Source organism: Ranitomeya imitator, chromosome 10 (assembly GCF_032444005.1).
Source record: "Ranitomeya imitator isolate aRanImi1 chromosome 10, aRanImi1.pri, whole genome shotgun sequence".
Lineage (NCBI taxonomy): Eukaryota > Metazoa > Chordata > Amphibia > Anura > Dendrobatidae > Ranitomeya > Ranitomeya imitator.
In genome coordinates this window covers 126786503-126805856 of record NC_091291.1, presented here as the reverse complement: position 1 = coordinate 126805856, position 19354 = coordinate 126786503, and the positions used below count along the sequence as shown (strand labels likewise).

Below are 19354 nucleotides of genomic sequence, written 5' to 3'. Positions count from 1 at the left end.
AACTGCTGTGGTTCCCCAATGCTTACAAAGCATAGCTCCTTATGTTTGCTAATGGCAGTGACAGGTATTGCATTTCAGTACAGATCTGTCCCATTTTAAGTGAATTGCAGTTGCCAATGTCACCAACAAGTGTGGAGCGATGTCTGGTAAACAATGAAGAAAAACTCTCCAGTCAGCAGAATTTTTGTCTTGTTCCTACCAATGAAAAAAATAGGCTTTCAATTTTGCTTTCTAATAAGTCTTGTAATTTACGATTATATATCAGGAACATAAAGGCTAAAATTCCGTCTTTCCACAGCTGCCACTAGAGGGCGCTGACTGCATACAGTATATACATTGAACTGAATGGTCGCACTGTACGCAGTTGCTTTTTGTGCTCCCTCTAGTGGCAGTTGCGGAGAACCAGCATGTTCTCTTTGACATCTGTCTATACAGCGGATTGGAGCTTTGCATAAAAAAAAAATTGATATCAGAAAACATTTTTTATAGTTAATATTAATTTACTCAGACTTTTTAGAGCTAAAACACCAGCCCAATCATGAGAGTTGGAGAATCCCTTTAAATCTTCATCTCCTGATGCAGCAGCCCAGGCTGTGATGACACTGAATTGGCTAATTTGATATCGAATCGAACTGTTGTTGCCGTGAAATGTCACAGCGCTATAAATATAGCGTGAAAAGTACCTGGCACATGTCAGAAAATGCCTCGAACGTGCTAAACCTTGTGAAATTGAAGGTGCTATGAATGTTATGGGGGAGGGGCAGGTGAAATGTTGCTGCCAGCATTTTCCGGGTTTTCGTTGGGGGGGATGGGAGATGTATTGGTTGCTTATTATCTGAGAATTTGCTTGTATAGGAGTATGTATTAATAGAAAATCTTATTTCCCATGGGCAGATGCTGCAGCAGCAAGAATGTAAATTGCTTTACCCCAGGAAAGAGGGACAGAGGCCCGAGAACAAGAGCAAGAACAGATACAAGAATATTCTGCCCTGTGAGTATGATGGCTTGTTTTTTATAGTATGGGACTCTAGCCTTATCCCAACCCCTTTTTAAGGAAATGTGTGCCTTAAGAACTCAGCCATGGGCCTCCCTTTTCCTCACATAATCCTAGGTACTGTATATATGTAAGATGCATATCTCATCAAAGGATAATAAAAGAAGCGGCACTCACCAGTTTGCTGAAAAAAGTGTCTTTAATGCAGCCTTAATCCATGCTTACAGGCTATTCAGACACGTTGCAGGTGATTGTGAGGGTGCGAGGAGTGAAGGAGGACGACGGCCGTTTCGTGCAATCAGCACTTCGACGGGTCCATGGACCCGTCGAAGTGCTGATTGCACGAAACGGCCGTCGTCCTCCTTCACTCCCCGCACCCTCACAATCACCTGCAATGTGTCTGAATAGCCTGTAAAGCATGGATTAAGGCTGCATTAAAGACACTTTTTTCAGCAAACTGGTGAGTGCCGCTTCTTTTATCATCCTTTGATGAGATATGAAGATTACTGTTACTTATTGAGCAGAGCACCGTATCCAGTAGCTTTATCTGGAAAACGCAATTGGTATATATCGGTGAAATAAGCAAAGGGGCATAGAACCAGAAGGCGAGCCCTGGTGCTGTTCCAATCTTTATGTTTGTCATATATGTAAGATGACTAACTGCAGCAGGAGCCTCTCCCCTTCCATGTCTGGCCTGCAATAGGCCGCAATCAATAAGCATCGTCCTCTTGACAAAGCTCCGCCCCTGAGCATCACCTGGACATGGAACAGATACAGGTGGTCATTCCCTGCATCTTCTGCAGAGGGCGCCAGTCAGTTTCACGTTCTCTTAAGGTCACAGCTCCGCTGCGTCACCCGCTGAGCAAACGGGGACAATATGAAGTGGGACAAGGCCTAAAAGTAAAGTAACACGTCGTCGTCTTCTTCTTCTTCTCGGCCTTCTGTGCAGTTGATACCACGAGGGTGGCGCTGAGAGATACAGATGACAGCATTCCAGGCTCTGATTATATCAATGCCAACTACATCAAGGTAATGACCTTCCAAGTATCGCGGGTAGCAGGTAAATAACGGGGGTGGGGTAAGAGATCCGCCAGCTGTAGACTATGATCAGTGGAGAATACAAGTGTCCTCATGGAAATATACCATGTCCTAAAGGGGGTTGTTCGGGGTCTGTTGGGAAATTTCCAAGAAGGAAAAAATCAAGTCCGTCCATGGTGTATTCTGGGAAATTGATGGAAAAATAGCACCGCACGCTGCTTGCTCCCCTCCTGGCAATGTGTAGGGTGAGCGCCGCAATACCGACGATGCTTCGAGAATGTCAAGTCATAACCTCCATCGCCCTGTACTTATTATGGATGTACGGCAACGAATCCAGGGCGGCCGAGGTGCTGATCAGTATCCAGAGGGGAGTGGCTCCTTTTTTCTAATATATATATATATATATATATATATATATATATATATATATATATATATATATATATATATACATACATACATACATACATACATACATACATACATACATACATACATACATATATATATATATATATATATATATATATATATATATATATATATATATATATATATACATATACACATATATACATATACACATATATATATATATATATATATATATATATATATATATATATATATATATATATATATATATATATATATATATATATATATATATATATATATATATATATATATATATATATATATACGTATACATACATACCCGATTCGAACACATCGGGTATTCTAGAATATGCATGTCCACGTAGTATAGTGCCCAGCTACGTAGTATATTGCCCAGCCAGGTTTGTCACAGGTTAAAAAATAAACATATACTCACTTTCCGAGGGCTCCTTGTAGTCCTGGCGCCTGTGTGCGGTGCACGTGGCAGCTTCCGGTCCCAGGGTTGGTATTAGCGCAGGACCTGTGATGACATCACAGTCACATGACCGTGACGTCATGGCAGGTCTTTCTGGCGCAGGCACACAGGGCCTGTGATGACGTCGCGGTCACATGATTATAATATGTTATATATACACACGTTACGGCAGCGGACTGGTGCCTTCATCATGAAGTTGAGCTCTAGGTAACTTGTACCTGTAAAAATAGGGAGCACTCGATCGTGTAAAACCAAATGGCAGGATGGGGCTGATGTGTAGTTGCGCAAAGGTGAGGCACAACGTGAACACTGGGTAATCAGATCTCCGGGACGGCTGCTGCTCTACCTGTGGCGCTAACGAAGAGGGGAGGTGCTGGGAATATTTTTTTTTTTTTTATATATATTAATCAGATCCTTTTCATTAAGAAGAAAGCATACATTGTTACAAATATACCATTGAATAATAACTTGTTCATAATTACAGCTTGAGCCTTTACATTACCGTTATGCATTTTTTTTAATCAATTTTCCATATATCCATCTCTAACTCCATATTATTGATTTTATATTTATTAATAAAAATATATATATGCTTTTGTTGTTTGTTGTGGTTTTTTGTTTTTTTATTTTACAACATACTATCCATTTCCAAACTGATCATGCCTGAAGAAACCTGATTGGTTTAGAAAGGTGTAGTATGTTTTAATTCAGTATATATAATATGTATAGATCTTTAGTAATCCTCTTGTTACTCTTACCGCTCCTTACTCCTGTTTTGGATTTTTTTTTTTTCCCTGCTTTCCCATCGCTTCATCAGGTGCTCTGATTGTAGCCGTTCATTGCTTATTGTTCCTTCTTGGAATATCCACATGTTCCCATTTTGTACACCTTCTCCTGATGTACAGTAGTTTCTGTGTACGATCTTCTCTCTCGTATCTGTATATATCCATAGAGTACAGTGGATGAAACCCGCGGGAACCAGCCCTATAAAGTGTATATAGCCACTCAGGGATGCCTGCAGAACACGGTGTGTGACTTCTGGTCCATGGTCTATCAGGAGAACACCCACGTTATAGTCATGACTACCAAAGAGATGGAGCGCTCCAGGGTAAGCGGCCGGGACCTGGCTGGTATTGCTGGATATTGTGGTGCTGATGTGTAGGTTTTCTTGTTTTGTTTTTTTTTTCATTCTTTAAGAACGTCTAAATTTCCTCCTCAGACCTTCGTTGCATAACATCCAGAAGCCATTAACCTAAACCATCAATAACATCTTCACCCCCTCACAACCTTAATTGTAGTTTGGCCGTCGCTGGTTGACGCTCTGTTTTTAGTAAATACCCACGTTCTCTGAGACATGACAGCGCCGGAGCGTCTTCTTAGAATTGTACACGGTGTAGTGTTATTCCTGGAAATCGATAACCGGCGGTCACCATTCTCTGCACCGCACACGTGTACCGATACAGGGACGGGGAACTCCCAGTTCTTAGCTTGTTTTGTATGTTTCCTGGAAGATTTACAGAGGAACAAGATCAAGAAGCTCCAGGATTTTAATTACATCATCAGTATCCGTATTGTCTAAAACAGACGTCAGGAGGGACGGCAGGCCTGCTGTAAAGGCTTGATAAAACCACCGGTTTTGGAAGTTTGTGTCCGCCGATGGCTATGAAGATCCGGAAGTAGATAACGAAAATCTGGGCATTTCTATTCTAAATATCAAAGTAGATCAGACTCCAGATACATGCAGTTCAGTTACAGACAGCTGAACCGTGCCCTGTAAAGGGATTGTCCACGTTTAACAATGGCTGGGCCTATAGTGGCCTGTTTCTTTTGCTGGTCTTCACACTTACTGCTGCTCCCTTCTCCGCCCTCCCTTCTCCGCCCTCCCTTCTCCGCCCTCCCTTCTCCGCCCTCCCTTCTCCGCCCTCCCTTCTCCGCCCTCCCTTCTCCGCCCTCCCTTCTCCGCCCTCCCTTCTCCGCCCTCCCTTCTCCGCCCTCCCTTCTCCGCCCTCCCTTCTCCGCCCTCCCTTCTCCGCCCTCCCTTCTCCGCCCTCCCTTCTCCGCCCTCCCTTCTCCGCCCTCCCTTCTCCGCCCTCCCTTCTCCGCCCTCCCTTCTCCGCCCTCCCTTCTCCGCCCTCCCTTCTCCGCCCTCCCTTCTCCGCCCTCCCTTCTCCGCCCTCCCTTCTCCGCCCTCCCTTCTCCGCCCTCCCTTCTCCGCCCTCCCTTCTCCGCCCTCCCTTCTCCGCCCTCCCTTCTCCGCCCTCCCTTCTCCGCCCTCCCTTCTCCGCCCTCCCTTCTCCGCCCTCCCTTCTCCGCCCTCCCTTCTCCGCCCTCCCTTCTCCGCCCTCCCTTCTCCGCCCTCCCTTCTCCGCCCTCCCTTCTCCGCCCTCCCTTCTCCGCCCTCCCTTCTCCGCCCTCCCTTCTCCGCCCTCCCTTCTCCGCCCTCCCTTCTCCGCCCTCCCTTCTCCGCCCTCCCTTCTCCGCCCTCCCTTCTCCGCCCTCCCTTCTCCGCCCTCCCTTCTCCGCCCTCCCTTCTCCGCCCTCCCTTCTCCGCCCTCCCTTCTCCGCCCTCCCTTCTCCGCCCTCCCTTCTCCGCCCTCCCTTCTCCGCCCTCCCTTCTCCGCCCTCCCTTCTCCGCCCTCCCTTCTCCGCCCTCCCTTCTCCGCCCTCCCTTCTCCGCCCTCCCTTCTCCGCCCTCCCTTCTCCGCCCTCCCTTCTCCGCCCTCCCTTCTCCGCCCTCCCTTCTCCGCCCTCCCTTCTCCGCCCTCCCTTCTCCGCCCTCCCTTCTCCGCCCTCCCTTCTCCGCCCTCCCTTCTCCGCCCTCCCTTCTCCGCCCTCCCTTCTCCGCCCTCCCTTCTCCGCCCTCCCTTCTCCGCCCTCCCTTCTCCGCCCTCCCTTCTCCGCCCTCCCTTCTCCGCCCTCCCTTCTCCGCCCTCCCTTCTCCGCCCTCCCTTCTCCGCCCTCCCTTCTCCGCCCTCCCTTCTCCGCCCTCCCTTCTCCGCCCTCCCTTCTCCGCCCTCCCTTCTCCGCCCTCCCTTCTCCGCCCTCCCTTCTCCGCCCTCCCTTCTCCGCCCTCCCTTCTCCGCCCTCCCTTCTCCGCCCTCCCTTCTCCGCCCTCCCTTCTCCGCCCTCCCTTCTCCGCCCTCCCTTCTCCGCCCTCCCTTCTCCGCCCTCCCTTCTCCGCCCTCCCTTCTCCGCCCTCCCTTCTCCGCCCTCCCTTCTCCGCCCTCCCTTCTCCGCCCTCCCTTCTCCGCCCTCCCTTCTCCGCCCTCCCTTCTCCGCCCTCCCTTCTCCGCCCTCCCTTCTCCGCCCTCCCTTCTCCGCCCTCCCTTCTCCGCCCTCCCTTCTCCGCCCTCCCTTCTCCGCCCTCCCTTCTCCGCCCTCCCTTCTCCGCCCTCCCTTCTCCGCCCTCCCTTCTCCGCCCTCCCTTCTCCGCCCTCCCTTCTCCGCCCTCCCTTCTCCGCCCTCCCTTCTCCGCCCTCCCTTCTCCGCCCTCCCTTCTCCGCCCTCCCTTCTCTTACCACAATGTTAGAAATTATATCAGAAACCTCTTCTGTTCACATTAGTGCAAGAAGAATGCTAACTCTTAATCAATAGTTTTGGGGCCCATAATGTGCTTATGTTTTTTTTTTTTTTTGTGGGGGGAGCATAATAAGCTGGGAGCCAAACATAATCATCCGTCCCTTCGACGCCTCCTCAAAACCTTGTGTCTCTGACATTACAGAAAAAATGTTTTTGTTATTGGCCTAACGAAAACTGCTCCAAGGACTATGGCTGCATCCGAGTATTGGGCCTGGCCTTGCATGAAGAGAAGGATTACATCCTGCGAGAATTACAGATGTCACACACAGACAGGGTAAGACTTTACTGGCTGCTTATTAGCATTGATGCTGCAAAGTGTAACACTTATCTCCTTTTGTGTGAGTGGAGTGGTGGGTGAGCATGCTCAGACTGGAAGAAATAGACGATTTCAGCCCTCGGAGGCTTCAGTCTGCCCTATACACATTTCCTCTTCCATGCTCTAGTCATTAAAGAAGACTTATTCCTCGTTCTCTGAGATCAGATGCTGTGGACAGGCAATAATTGTTTATTTGGGAAAAAAAATGCTTTGGATGCCTGTAATCACCACTAGGGGGAGTTTACTGCTTTCTGACCTATTAAGCTCCGTGTTTAAACAGTATGCAGATGGCTCCCTCTAGTGGTGGCTGGCTGAATATTTTTATTTAATCATACATTTATGCAGGAGATTTAAAGGTTTGTACCTGAAGTGTTTAAAAGGTGATCCTACAAACAGACGATCCCTGCATGTGTTGCGGCTGTTGAACAGCCGTGGGGACTCGAACATATTATCCGAGTACGCTAAAGCCAGTCGGTTAGCACCCGAGCATGCTCAGATAACACCATCGCTCATCACTAATGGGGAACGTAGCCGTGCAATGGTTTGATCTCTTCTCCCATAAACACTTTTTTAACCCTGTAAATGAAGGAAAAAGGCAAAACCACAATCTTGGTAGAGAAAAACCTCAACCGCTGAAAATGTACATTTATTGTGGCTTCAGTAAACGTGAAGAGAAATCATCATGAAAATCTGACTTGTCACGTCTAGGATTTAATTTAATAATTTATTTTACTTTTTTCTTGTAATATTTGCACATAATGACTAGTTCTCCGTTCAGTGTTGTGACACGTGTAGCTGCGCAGTTTTCTCGAGATGGCGGATAGTGACAGCTCCTCTGTAGCAGCGTTCACCCGTGTGTAATCGGGTAATAAACCCATCGGGGGCCGCTTCTCGTCAGACTCCGCGCTGTCGGCAGATCAGAGGAGCCGGGACCTGCTGCCGACATCTCTGATATTTCTGTAATTACCGATATCGCGGTATGGGGGAGTAGAAGGTGCGTGCTAACCCTTATGTCACTGTAGACTAAAACCATCAAAATCCATTTTTTTTTTTTTCCTGTAAAAACAAAGCAAAAACCTGAATCTTTGAAATGGGTAAAGGCTCATTGATGCACAGCCTGTCACTTTATATAAGCCTGTAATATGCACCATTAGACATGTACCCGGTGTTAACCCATAAAGTGTAAATGCACTTGTAGAAACCCTTTTTTTTTTTTTTTTCTTTTTTTTTTTTTACCTTGGTGGAGGTCCGGGTGCTGAGTTCCGCCCATGGATGATAGAGCAGGGACTCTGCGAAATGGAACACTTAGGCTGGGGCTGGATCATGACTTTGGCTGCAACCTGTGGCGCTTCCAACGATTGCGCTGTGCCACCGCTGAGGGCGAATGTGGCTGCGGCATTAAAGGTTCTGCCCCCAGAAAGGCACAAGGAAAGTCAAATCTGGCTTTGGTACTCTTAGAGGGTCTCCGTGCAGTTGGCCTCTTCAGTAGGATGTCCATGGAGGCGCGGAGAGCATCAGCTCATGGGTCAACGCTGTTGCTTAAAGAATTTCACAGTCCAAATTGTATACGTTATTTAAAAGAAAGATCATTTAGACTTGAGGAGGCTGGTGTCTAAGAGGTAGAAGAGCTAGAAAGATGTCTGTCTTGGCACATCTGCCTGGCTAAGGATATTCCGTGAGGGGGACACAGTAGATCGCTAGATCCGTACATATGTGATACTCTATACGGACAATTGTGTCCTAAACACTGAATTCCTGTTTCTCCTTCAGTCCCGGTGCATAACCTCTGAACCCTCACCCCCCCACCAGTGCATAACCTCTGACCCCTCATTTCCCCCCCCCACCAGTGCATAACCTCAGGTCCTGGTGTATGACATCTGTCTTTACTAACATGACAGATTGGCTGGTGGTGCAGAGCTGACTGATACAGCACAGTCCTGTAATAGGAGGGTAGCATGTCCGATCATGACATTTCGTCCCCCATCACCTGTGCGTTATTGCAAACCCCGTAATATTACGAAGCAGCGGGCTTGCTGAAGGCAGAAAAGTCAAAAATGTTCTGACTCCATAACTGCAGAGTCCGGACCTCCTCTGATGTAACATCAGCATAAACCCTGCGCCCCCTGCTGGGAGCTTCATGGCAGAGCAGGTGCATGCAGCCGTACATCACCAAGCACAATGCCGAGCGTCGGATGGAGTGGTGTAAAGCCGCCACCACTGGACTCTGGAGGAGACCTGTCCTGTGCAGTGACGATCACACTTCTATGTCTGATAGATGAGCCTGGGTTTGGTGATTCCAGGAGAACGTTACCCCAATTATCTGTACCTCAGTAAGGTGTCAAAAAAATCTCGTCTGTGAAATAACTGTGAGAACTGAATGTAGAAACCTGATGAAGACTATTTTTTTTTTTTTTTTTTATATTTCCACAATATTTCCTCTCCTAGGAGGAACCTCCAAGACGTATCTGGCATTATCAGTATTTGAGCTGGCCCGACCATGGGGTCCCGAATGAACCCGGGGGTGTTCTGAGCTTCCTAGGAGAAATTAATGCAGCGCAGCAAAGTATTCCAGGCTCCGGCCCTATAGTGGTGCACTGCAGGTATGGGCCGTCGGATGGGGCAGGGGGTCAGGATGTCCTCTCCTCTGATGCCGTATTTCTTTCCCCTCAGTGCTGGAATTGGTCGCACCGGAACAATTATAGTTATTGATCTTCTGGTCGACGTGATCAACAGACAAGGTAGGTCCAGAAATGATAAATTTGTATGCATATTACTTGGGTATACAGATGCCAGAGGGTGGTCTTGTGCCCACGACCCTCCTCTATAAGCCCGTCCCCTCTGATTCTAAGCATTACTTTGAAGGCTAGTCATTTGTGTTATGCCACATTTCACCTGCAGTGGGCGCTGCAAGCAAATGCATAGTCATGAGGCAGACCATCACTGTGTGACTAGAACAGAGTCTTAGTTTTAGCGATTGATGGGGGGGTCTCAGTGGTCGGACCCCCCCCCCCATCCCCCGTGGTCAGGAAGTAACTTCCAAACTTGAGAACACCCCTTTAAGATGGGATACCCCTGTACTTTGTCACATGAGGTTTACCGTGTCTTCCCCATATCCAGGTTTGGACTGTGACATCGACATCCCCAAGACCATTCAGATGGTGAGACAGCAGCGCTCGGGGATGGTGCAGACCGAGGCGCAGTATAAATTCATCTACATGGCTGTGCAGAAATATATCGAGAGCAGGAAGAAGTATCTGGAGGACGAGCAGGTGAGCGCCGTATCTTGCAATAAAGCAGAATTGATTGAGGTAACCAAGCTCCGTAAATAAGAATGACGCTTGGTGGGCGTTAACCTTGTATAGGATTCATGGAAACTGCGCCAGTTACTGTGAGAAACGGCTTTTATGTTTTATATTGGAGGTTAAACGTTCATCCGTTAGAAATGCTGCTTTTCGGTGTCTCGATTTGACCCCCGAATTCAGGAAACCTGGGAAAAGACCTTCTATAGCTGCGTGCCTGCCGTGTCTCACTGTATGGAAAGGTCACCATATAAACCTGACATGAGAGGGATTGCTTGTTTCCTGTGGTGTCCTAGCAGAGCGCCACCTCGTGGCTACAGATGTAGGCTTGGGTATGGGACACGTGCTTCCCTGCAGGGGCTAAAGGGTTATGGAGCACACTGAGCCAGCGAGGAGGCCACTAGTTCGACCACCCAACCCTCCTTACACACATGGTTGAGAAGAGCTTTGAGAAACTATCAGCATTAAAATGGCGAACCTGCAGATTTTGGTAGGAGTGGTTGACCATCTTGTGTCAGGAGACCATCTTTAACTTTCTGTCCAGTCACTGGTCTTGCCATAATCTGCAGGTTTGGCACCTAAATGCTCATGGTTTCTCAAGGCTTTTCGGTGGCAAATCTGCAGATTTCGGCAGGACCAGTGACTGCAAGGCAAATTTGAGATGGCCTCCTTACATAAGATGGTCGACCAAGTCAATGAAAATTTGCAGGTTTGCCATCTAACTGCTGATGGTTTCTCAAGGCCTTTATCCACCATGCACATAAGGATGGTTGGGTGAAAGGTGGGGTTGTTAGATTTAGTATTCCCGATCTATTCGTTCTTAAGGGTCAGGTGTCGGGCAGTGGTATATTCCCATTTCTACGCTCGGTCTAGCTAAGCGTGAACGTGTATGGCGGATCCTGGAGAATAGCCGTTAAGCAATCTAAAGGAAGTAGGAGAAAACGCTTGAAAGGGTTCGAGGTTTTTTTTTTTTCTTTTTTTTTTTTTCTTGGAGGGCATTGTGGGGTGATGGGTAGCAGGGGCTTAAGTGCTTCCTATTGGAGGCGTCGAGTAGAAAGCAACTTTGTTATAAAGTGAATGTAGATGGTAAACTATTGAATCCTCTTAAATTTTAGGGATTTTTTTCCTATATATTTTTACACGGATCATTTTTATTTGTTTTCCTATACAGCGAGGAAGAACAATGGAACGGGAATATAGTAACATTCATTACCCCATTGGGGCAAAGTTAAATGCCAAAGCACCTCCAGTAGCAGCACCTAGTCAACCTAGGTAAGTGCGGGCAAGGATCCGGGAAGGGCTCCGCATCTCAACAGGCATCTGTTTTTGTGCTGAAACTCCTGTTTTGTCTGTTTAGTCTTGGACGATTCCCTTGTATGCTGATGAACTGCAATACTGAACATCGTCCACCTATAAGAGTGGCGCACTTTCTGGAAGGAAAATCCGCTCTTATTTGTTTAATCCCTTACAAATGCTTTTCCAAAGTATTAGTAAATGGGAACAAGCCATTTAAAGGGGACCTGTCACCAGGTCAAAAGTGGGCAGTTTTTGTTCTTATTTTATTCCCGCTGCTGACCCGAGCACTGCGTTGGTTTTCTTTTTAAATTCCGCCGTACGGTTGCAGAGATACGGGCCTTTTAATTTGGTGTTGATTTTTATGGTCTTTACTAGGAGGGCGTGGCTCACGCTCACTTTGTGGGTGTGTCTTCAGGCTGCACTGCATGACTACCCTGTGAGCCACACCCCCTTGTAGACGCCATAAAAATTAGCACTTAATAAAAAGGCCCATATCTCTGGAACGGTACGTCGGATTTTAAAAAGAAAACGAGTAGAATACCCAGGATAACAGCGAGAATAACATAAGGGCAAAAATTGAAGACTTTTGACTTGGTGATGAATGCCCCTTTAAGGAATAGTTTTTTTTATCAAGTGTAATTGAGACAACAATGCTGTAAAAATATAAAGTAAAATCTTCAGATAAGGCCAGTGACTATCAATTATTAGTCCTAAGTAGCTGGAGGAGCACTTCCAATAAATGGGAGAACAATATTATATATCGAAGTTGGTGTTTTGTTATAGATCTTGTAGGGAAAATCCTATGTCTCGAAAATGGGGACGTAGGTTTGATAATGAGGATCATGTTTGGTGTAGCCCTTTGCTGTGAGAGGCCCATTGACTTCATTGGGCACCTTCTAATGGGCTCTTTAGTCTCATCTGGTCGTGAGTGACCCCTAACAGAAGCTGAGGGTTATTCCATTTCTTGTAGACATACTGCTGACCAGATGGTGTAAAATAATGACTTTAATGTGCATATTCCATATTTTTGTGTTTGCAGAGTCAGCGATGATTCCACCTGTGTCTATCAGAATCTGAATATTAGGAGCACGCACAAATCAAGTACTAGTAATGCCGGCAGATAATCCATGGACTTTCCAGATGCACTGATACTAAATGAGTAAGAGCCTTCTCCTTTACTGTTCATGTACAGACTGAATAGTGTTGTGTTCAGTAGTTGAGGATGATTGCACAAAACCTTTTACCAATGACAGAAGTATAATTTTGCTTTTACTAAACATTCAGCTTGTTTTCAGCAGTGTTACTAATGTGCATCATGGTGGTTTTAATCAGTTGTGAATTACAGCAATTCATACTGCGGCCACTAGATGGTGGTGTAGCATATCCTATTTGTGTCTTAACAGCACACCAACTGGTCAGGCATGGTATTGCAAAAAAAAAAATCAAAATTGTTTTAGTATTTGCTCCAATCTGCATATAATGTATTGCCTATGTGGTGGTCTGGAGCATCAGCATGAATAGGCTTCAGTGAATTCCTCATACATGATGCGAGAACCCCACCCAATGTGCTCTTCTGTTATTTCTCTAAGATAGTAACAAAGAGAAAAGGAGTTTGTAGCCAGCTCACCGGTAAATCACCGCAGGTGCACGGAACTCCGCGGTAAATCACCGCAGGTGCACGGAACTCCGCTGCAGGAAGACGATCCAATCATCAGAGAAAAGAAAAAAAAAAAAAAGTTGAATTCCAGCTCCTTAAAACATGACGTTTATTGTATCCAAATAAAAAATCCAAATGTCCATGGTGTGCAACCTCCCACCGGTAAGTGCCTGGGTGGGTGAGTTCACCAGGATTAAAAGGAATTGCAGCTCAGAAAAAGATCTCAAGGGTGAAATCGAGCAAATAGCAAATAAATTAACATATCGACAATACCCTCAATGGACAATTAATCGGGCCAAAAAAATAGTAGCAGGAAAAGATCGTAAAGAACTAGTTACAGCACAAAAGCATAGAAATTTACAAATGGAACAAAAGCCATACATATGCTTTCAATATAGCCCGCAGTTCGCTAGAATTAGAGATATTGTCAACAGATATTTACCTATTTTATATGAAGATCCGCAGCTGTATAACATACTAAATTCTGGCATTAATGTGGTGTCGAGAAGAGCCCCGACCATTGGTAATAAAATAGCCCCTAGCTTGTTCTGCTCCAAAAATAAATCCATCAGAACCTGGTTAAATTATCCAGGATTTTTCAGGTGTGGCACACGAAATTGTAGCACATGTAAATTCGCCAGTATTGAAAAGACATTTTATAATGCGGATGAAACTATCAAATTTGATATAAAGCAGTACATCAATTGTAATTCTTGCAATGTGGTATACAAAATCAAATGTATAGAGTGTAACCTGTCGTATGTGGGCTGTACGTCCAGAAAATTGAAAACACGCATTAGGGAACACTTATATGACATAGGTAACACTCAGAATAATGACAGGAATATATCAGCAGCATCCAAACATTTTGTTAGGCACCATGCACGCAGCACTGTCACTCTTCAGGTTCAGGGCATAGAACGGGTTAATACCCCTAGTCGGGGTGGTGACATTAGACGCCGGCTTCTCACACGAGAAGCATATTGGATTTTCCAATTGAACACCTGTGTCCCAACAGGATTGAATAAAAGACATGAAGTTATGTTACATTATTGCTGAATGTGATTTTAATCCTTTATTTTTGTTATGTTGTTACATATAGAACAATGATTTTAGATGAAAGGACCTGTCAAATTGCCATGTGACTCAAATGAATGATCTGGTTGGGTGAGCCTCCTTATAAGTAGGAGAAGCTGCCTGATCCAGGTATGGCTTTGATAAAGATCACTCCGATCGAAACGCGTAGCCGTTTATCTCTGTCATCCCAGGCACTTACCGGTGGGAGGTTGCACACCATGGACATTTGGATTTTTTATTTGGATACAATAAACGTCATGTTTTAAGGAGCTGGATTTCTCTAAGATCCCTGAGAAGACAGAAATGTCCACACACCTTGGAGGCAATCTTGCCTTCATTGATGAAGCAAAAGATACCTTAGTAATTACAATGTCTGCTCCCTTTTAAGTAATTAAATTAGAAACTGGTGGATATCTTGGCAGAAAAACTTTCTCTTACCGGGGACTAAACACTGCCTAGTCTAAAAGGCTTATACTCTACTGGGCAACCCCTTGTTTATTGCCCCATGGTTCACCTAAATAAAAAAAAATGGCTGCCGACTTGGCTGCCGACTTGGCTGCTGCCCCGCGGCTGCCGACTTGGCTGCCGCCCCGCGGCTGCCGACTTGGCTGCCGCCCCGCGGCTGCCGACTTGGCTGCCGCCCCGCGGCTGCCGACTTGGCTGCCGCCCCGCGGCTGCCGACTTGGCTGCCGCCCCGCGGCTGCCGACTTGGCTGCCGCCCCGCGGCTGCCGACTTGGCTGCCGCCCCGCGGCTGCCGACTTGTACCCCCTTTCCTCCTTGAAAACACTTGTGATCAGGCGATTGTGCCTTTTTATATAGGAATTGGGAGGAATAACTGATATACAGAGAATTTGTGGCAAATGGCTACTGTAATTGTATGGGCAGGTTAAAAGGGAGGATTCTGATCTTATATAGTGACTGCTCGCTTTTCAGATTAGTTCTCCTCTTGGTAAATAGTCCTGTGTGGATGAGCCGCCTAATCTTGTGCTTTGCGATCTCTTTCAGGACTGCACTTTTTTTGTCTCCGTTTCCCCGGCCATGGCGGTCTGGAGTTGTCCTCAGTTCTGCAGCTTACCCCTGCCTCGCTCCTGTGCCGGCTCCAGACGGAGGTACACAAGTGAACGACGAGGGACACGTGAGCGCGGCGCGCGCCTCTGAGGGAGAGCACATGCACAGTAACTTATTATGACCGAACAATCTTTTTTTTATTTTATTTTTTTTTTAATATTGTGCCTGTGTTTTTTTGGCAGAGTATTTATTTAAGTGCCTACGAGAAGCCACTGAGTTTTAGATATTTTTATTTGTCAACTTTGTTTTACTCTGTTTTGTAAAAATGTATAATAAAATGTTGGTCCTACATGAAAAAAAAAAATGTTCGTCTTCAGTCTCTAAGAAGCGCCGCTCTCAGCTAAGTGCTTCTGATATTTACCGATGAGGTTCGTTGTGCTCGGAAACCCACGGATCAAAACTTCTAGTATTGTCAAGTCTTGGGAAAGTTTGGTTACTCCATTTTAGTAAACTCCCTTTTAAGTGGCTTAAAATAATAGAATCTATACCCTACTGATAAAAGTGCTACCCTTACAGCGCCATCACTCCTTACTCTGCTGCGGTAATGACGTCCACATCACCACTGTGGCCAATCCCTGTCCTCGGCTATATTGCGCCATCCCCTGCTGAGGTCTTGTGAGAGAACGTCGTCGATGCAGTGACCGCAGTTGTACTAGGTAAGTGTAGGTTCTCTTGGTAAATGTAATTTAGTTCATACTGTACCAATCTTGGAAAATCTTTTAAAGGGATTGTCCATTTTTTTTTTTTTTTTTTTTTTTTCTTCCTAAACATTGGGCTAAAACATTTTTTCAATTGGGTTTCATTAAAAATGTCACATCGTTTGCCTTCTGTAGCTTTGATGCTGCACTGTCTAGGCTGTAAAATGAGTTAACAGAGAATCTGTCAGTGAGCTCGCTCTGACATTCTGATGAAGTTTGTAAGTTTGTTTTTTTTCTGTTTCTGAGCACCTCTCAGCTGATTTATGACCACAGACCACAAGAACGTTGAATGGCTTTTACAGTATCTGATTTCCTGCATAAAGAAAGCAACGTTTTTAATGAAACCCAATTTCAATAATGCTTTAGTCCCAATTGCATGCATTTAATTAAGACCCCATAAGTGGATATCCGCTTCGCTCGAAGTCACCATTTTACGGTCTCTACACTCGCCCTCCACCCCACAACCAGATGATCTGCAGGCATTTTTTTTCTTAATCATTGCATTCTTGGCAGCTAAAGATAGTGGAGGATTGATCAAATGGAGCAGACAATGAGAATCCCAAAGAGTGGAAATTATTGCATCGCAAATCCAGTCTATACCTGTTTGCTATGGTGCCCTTTAAGGACATCCTTCAGAAAGATTAAAATGGAACCCTAGTTTGGTGTACTCAAATTAGGCTTCTATATGTGAGTGCAGCATAAGATGGGAACAGGTCTACTTTAAAGGCTATGGACACCTTCATTATCGGACCCCTGATATGCAGTTTTTAGCCTGATCCACTCTTGTGGGAGTGTCTCTCCCAGTAATACAGTTTGGATGTCTTGCTGTCATCACTAATTTTTATGTCAGCACAGCTTCTATCGTGCTCTTATTTGCTCGCTATGCTTTCCTCCTTTTCTATAGCTTTTGTCTTCCCTCCATGAGATACTTTCTTCCCTCTCCACTACTGATCTTCTGTACAACCCCCTACTACGTCGTCCTTTCTCGAAAACAGGGAGGTGAAGAGCAGAGAGCTGGCAGAGCGAGGATCAGTAACACTGATATGTAACCTTTCTTTTCAAAAGCATTCGGGCTAGATAAATGACTTCAACATTCGGCAGCCGCAAAATGGCAGAACATTTTTTTCATAAAGACTACTTAGAAAGTTGCTAAAATTTGTATTTAGTAAGAAAATAAACAATAAAAATAACAAATTTGTGCCATGTTGGACATTGCCTTCAATCTCTCCATGCTCGTAATGTTTGTGTCAGGAGGATTTGTGCCGGTTTGCCCCCATTCTTTTCGGTCATCTCCCCACACTAGGTGCTGCGTCTCCTTTCTTCGCTCTTTTTGCCTTTATGCACATACACACTCTTGACTCGTATAAAAACAATGAAGAAATTAGGAAGAAATATTTTATTACAGTTTTTTCTTGGAAAAATGCACAGTCGTAAACAAAATACTGAGAAACCATGATGATGGCAGAATAATGACAGCCGTATGTAAAACTGATTTAACCATTTCTGTTAACGCCGCGGTGTATAATCATCAGATTCTTAAGCCCCTGTGTTTCTCAATTTGCTCTCAAACATGAAGACTTTTTTCACACCTAAATTCATCCATAGTCCAACCTACTGTATAGCAGCCAGAAAGCAATGGGGGAGTGGGGGTCCTTCAGTACAGTGCAGCTGAGCGGAAATGTTTGGTTTTATTTTAGGCAATGCCCTGGTGTCCAGGGGGAAAGGTTAAAATGAGACTCTGTGCAATAACTACCCCTAGGATACTATACGTGGTTAGGCTTCTGGCCCTGGTTAGGCTTCTGGCCCTGGTTAGGCTTCTGGCCCTGGTTAGGCTTCTGGCCCTGGTTAGGCTTCTGGCCCTGGTTAGGCTTCTGGCCCTGGTTAGGCTTCCGGCCCTGGTTAGGCTTCCAGAAGGAGAGCTACTTTTTCACATTCTCTACTTTAGAAGATGTAACACTCTAATAATCCCAAAATGTCTTAATAGGGTATTTTAAAATAACTTCCTAAACCACACAATCCCTTTAAAGAGGACTTGTAACTTTTTCTAACTACTCAGTGTGTTACTTAGTATAAATACCTCTGTTCTCCTGAATCCGGCAATGTTCTCCTTTTCTTCCTCAGCCTCTCCGATCCCGAGATACGATCTTTTTCCAATATGTAAATCTAGTCTTTAGCAAAGTGGGCGGGGTTTTTAAGAGTTGCAGATCACACCCACTTGGATAACAAGACAAGATTTATATACAAGGAAGAGAGGGCCATATCTCCAGAATGGAGAGGCGCAGGAGCAAAAGGAAAACATCGCCGGATTCAGGAGAACAGCGGCCTTTACATCAGGTAACAAAACTACATATTTATGGCGATTGATCAGTTCTCTTTAAAATACTATTTTAAACCAATATATGAACTCGTTCCCTTTTTTACACTCCAACTTTTTCGCCTCTCAGAGCTGTGACCTCTATTTTAAAGCCACGCCGGTCCCGTAATGTGCTTGATGGCAGTAAATGCTTGTTTACAGGTCCATTATTTCTGATTCAGCATCGCTGTGGAACCTGGCATTTTAGAAGCATAAAAATCCAATTCCTCTCTTTAATGATTTTTTTTATTCCACCGATTTTAGGTTATTTGTAGCAAATAAAATCCTACTGGTTTTCCCCCCACCTCTGCTCTACACCAACCTCGTACTCGAGCCTTTTATATCCTAAATGTGTTGTAATTTCACATCCGCCGTTGGGAAATTTAGTTTCATGGGATTAGTCTGCGGATACTGATGGTAGAGAATGGCAAAGGCTAAATAGGATTACTGAATGCTTATAAAAGGTTATTGGTCGGTAGAGTAACTCTCATCCTTTATAGTGCAGCCCAATGGATTTATAGTATATTTTACAATATGTAGCAAAAAATAAGTAATATCCTTCTAAACTGCCTAACTCCGAGTCCGAGCAAGCAGTCTATCATAGAGATTGTTCATATGCCTGGCTTGCGTTAACTGTGGTAGGTAACCAGTGCCCAAAGTAAACTTAATGCTTATTGCAGCCTAAGCATTACGCTGCAATAATCTTTAAAGGAAGTCTCTGCACAAAATGACTGTTCAAATAAAGCACAAAAGCTTGGTGCACCTGGTTGTAGTCAAGCAGTTCAGTCCACTTTTAGTCCTACGTTCCTTTCATACATCTCTTCCTCCTCCTTTAAAGCCAAAGCTGTCAATCAAAGAAAAGGCGGGTAGAGCTAGCTAGAAAACAAGTAGTTGGGAGGGTGCACTGAACTGTTTGGCTACGACAAGGGTGCACAGAGCCCCTGTGGTTGGTTTGAACAGTCTTTGTGCTGACATGGCCACCTCAAAGAGTCTAGATATACTTTTCAGCTGACTCCTATTCCTACTGACCCCAACTAAACTTGTTCATGAGTTAAGTAATGGAAAAACGGAGTGAAGGTCTCCCTACACATTAAGCTAATGTTG

The 19354-nt window shown here is 45.3% G+C and overlaps 1 protein-coding gene across 1 annotated transcript in view; it reads left to right on the top strand.

The window, feature by feature from the left end:
• LOC138651309 (tyrosine-protein phosphatase non-receptor type 11-like) overlaps positions 1-15503 on the top strand; it is a 90180-nt gene extending 74677 nt beyond the window's left edge. The window contains exons 7-16 of the mRNA XM_069741403.1: positions 895-991; positions 1944-2023; positions 3859-4014; positions 6628-6759; positions 9247-9401; positions 9472-9539; positions 9919-10070; positions 11272-11372; positions 12436-12555; positions 15137-15503. Of these exons, the coding sequence (XP_069597504.1) occupies positions 895-991; positions 1944-2023; positions 3859-4014; positions 6628-6759; positions 9247-9401; positions 9472-9539; positions 9919-10070; positions 11272-11372; positions 12436-12520 (1026 nt within the window). The 3' untranslated portion in view covers positions 12521-12555; positions 15137-15503. The remainder of the gene's footprint in view (positions 1-894; positions 992-1943; positions 2024-3858; positions 4015-6627; positions 6760-9246; positions 9402-9471; positions 9540-9918; positions 10071-11271; positions 11373-12435; positions 12556-15136) is intronic.
• Positions 15504-19354: the final 3851 nt, after the last annotated feature.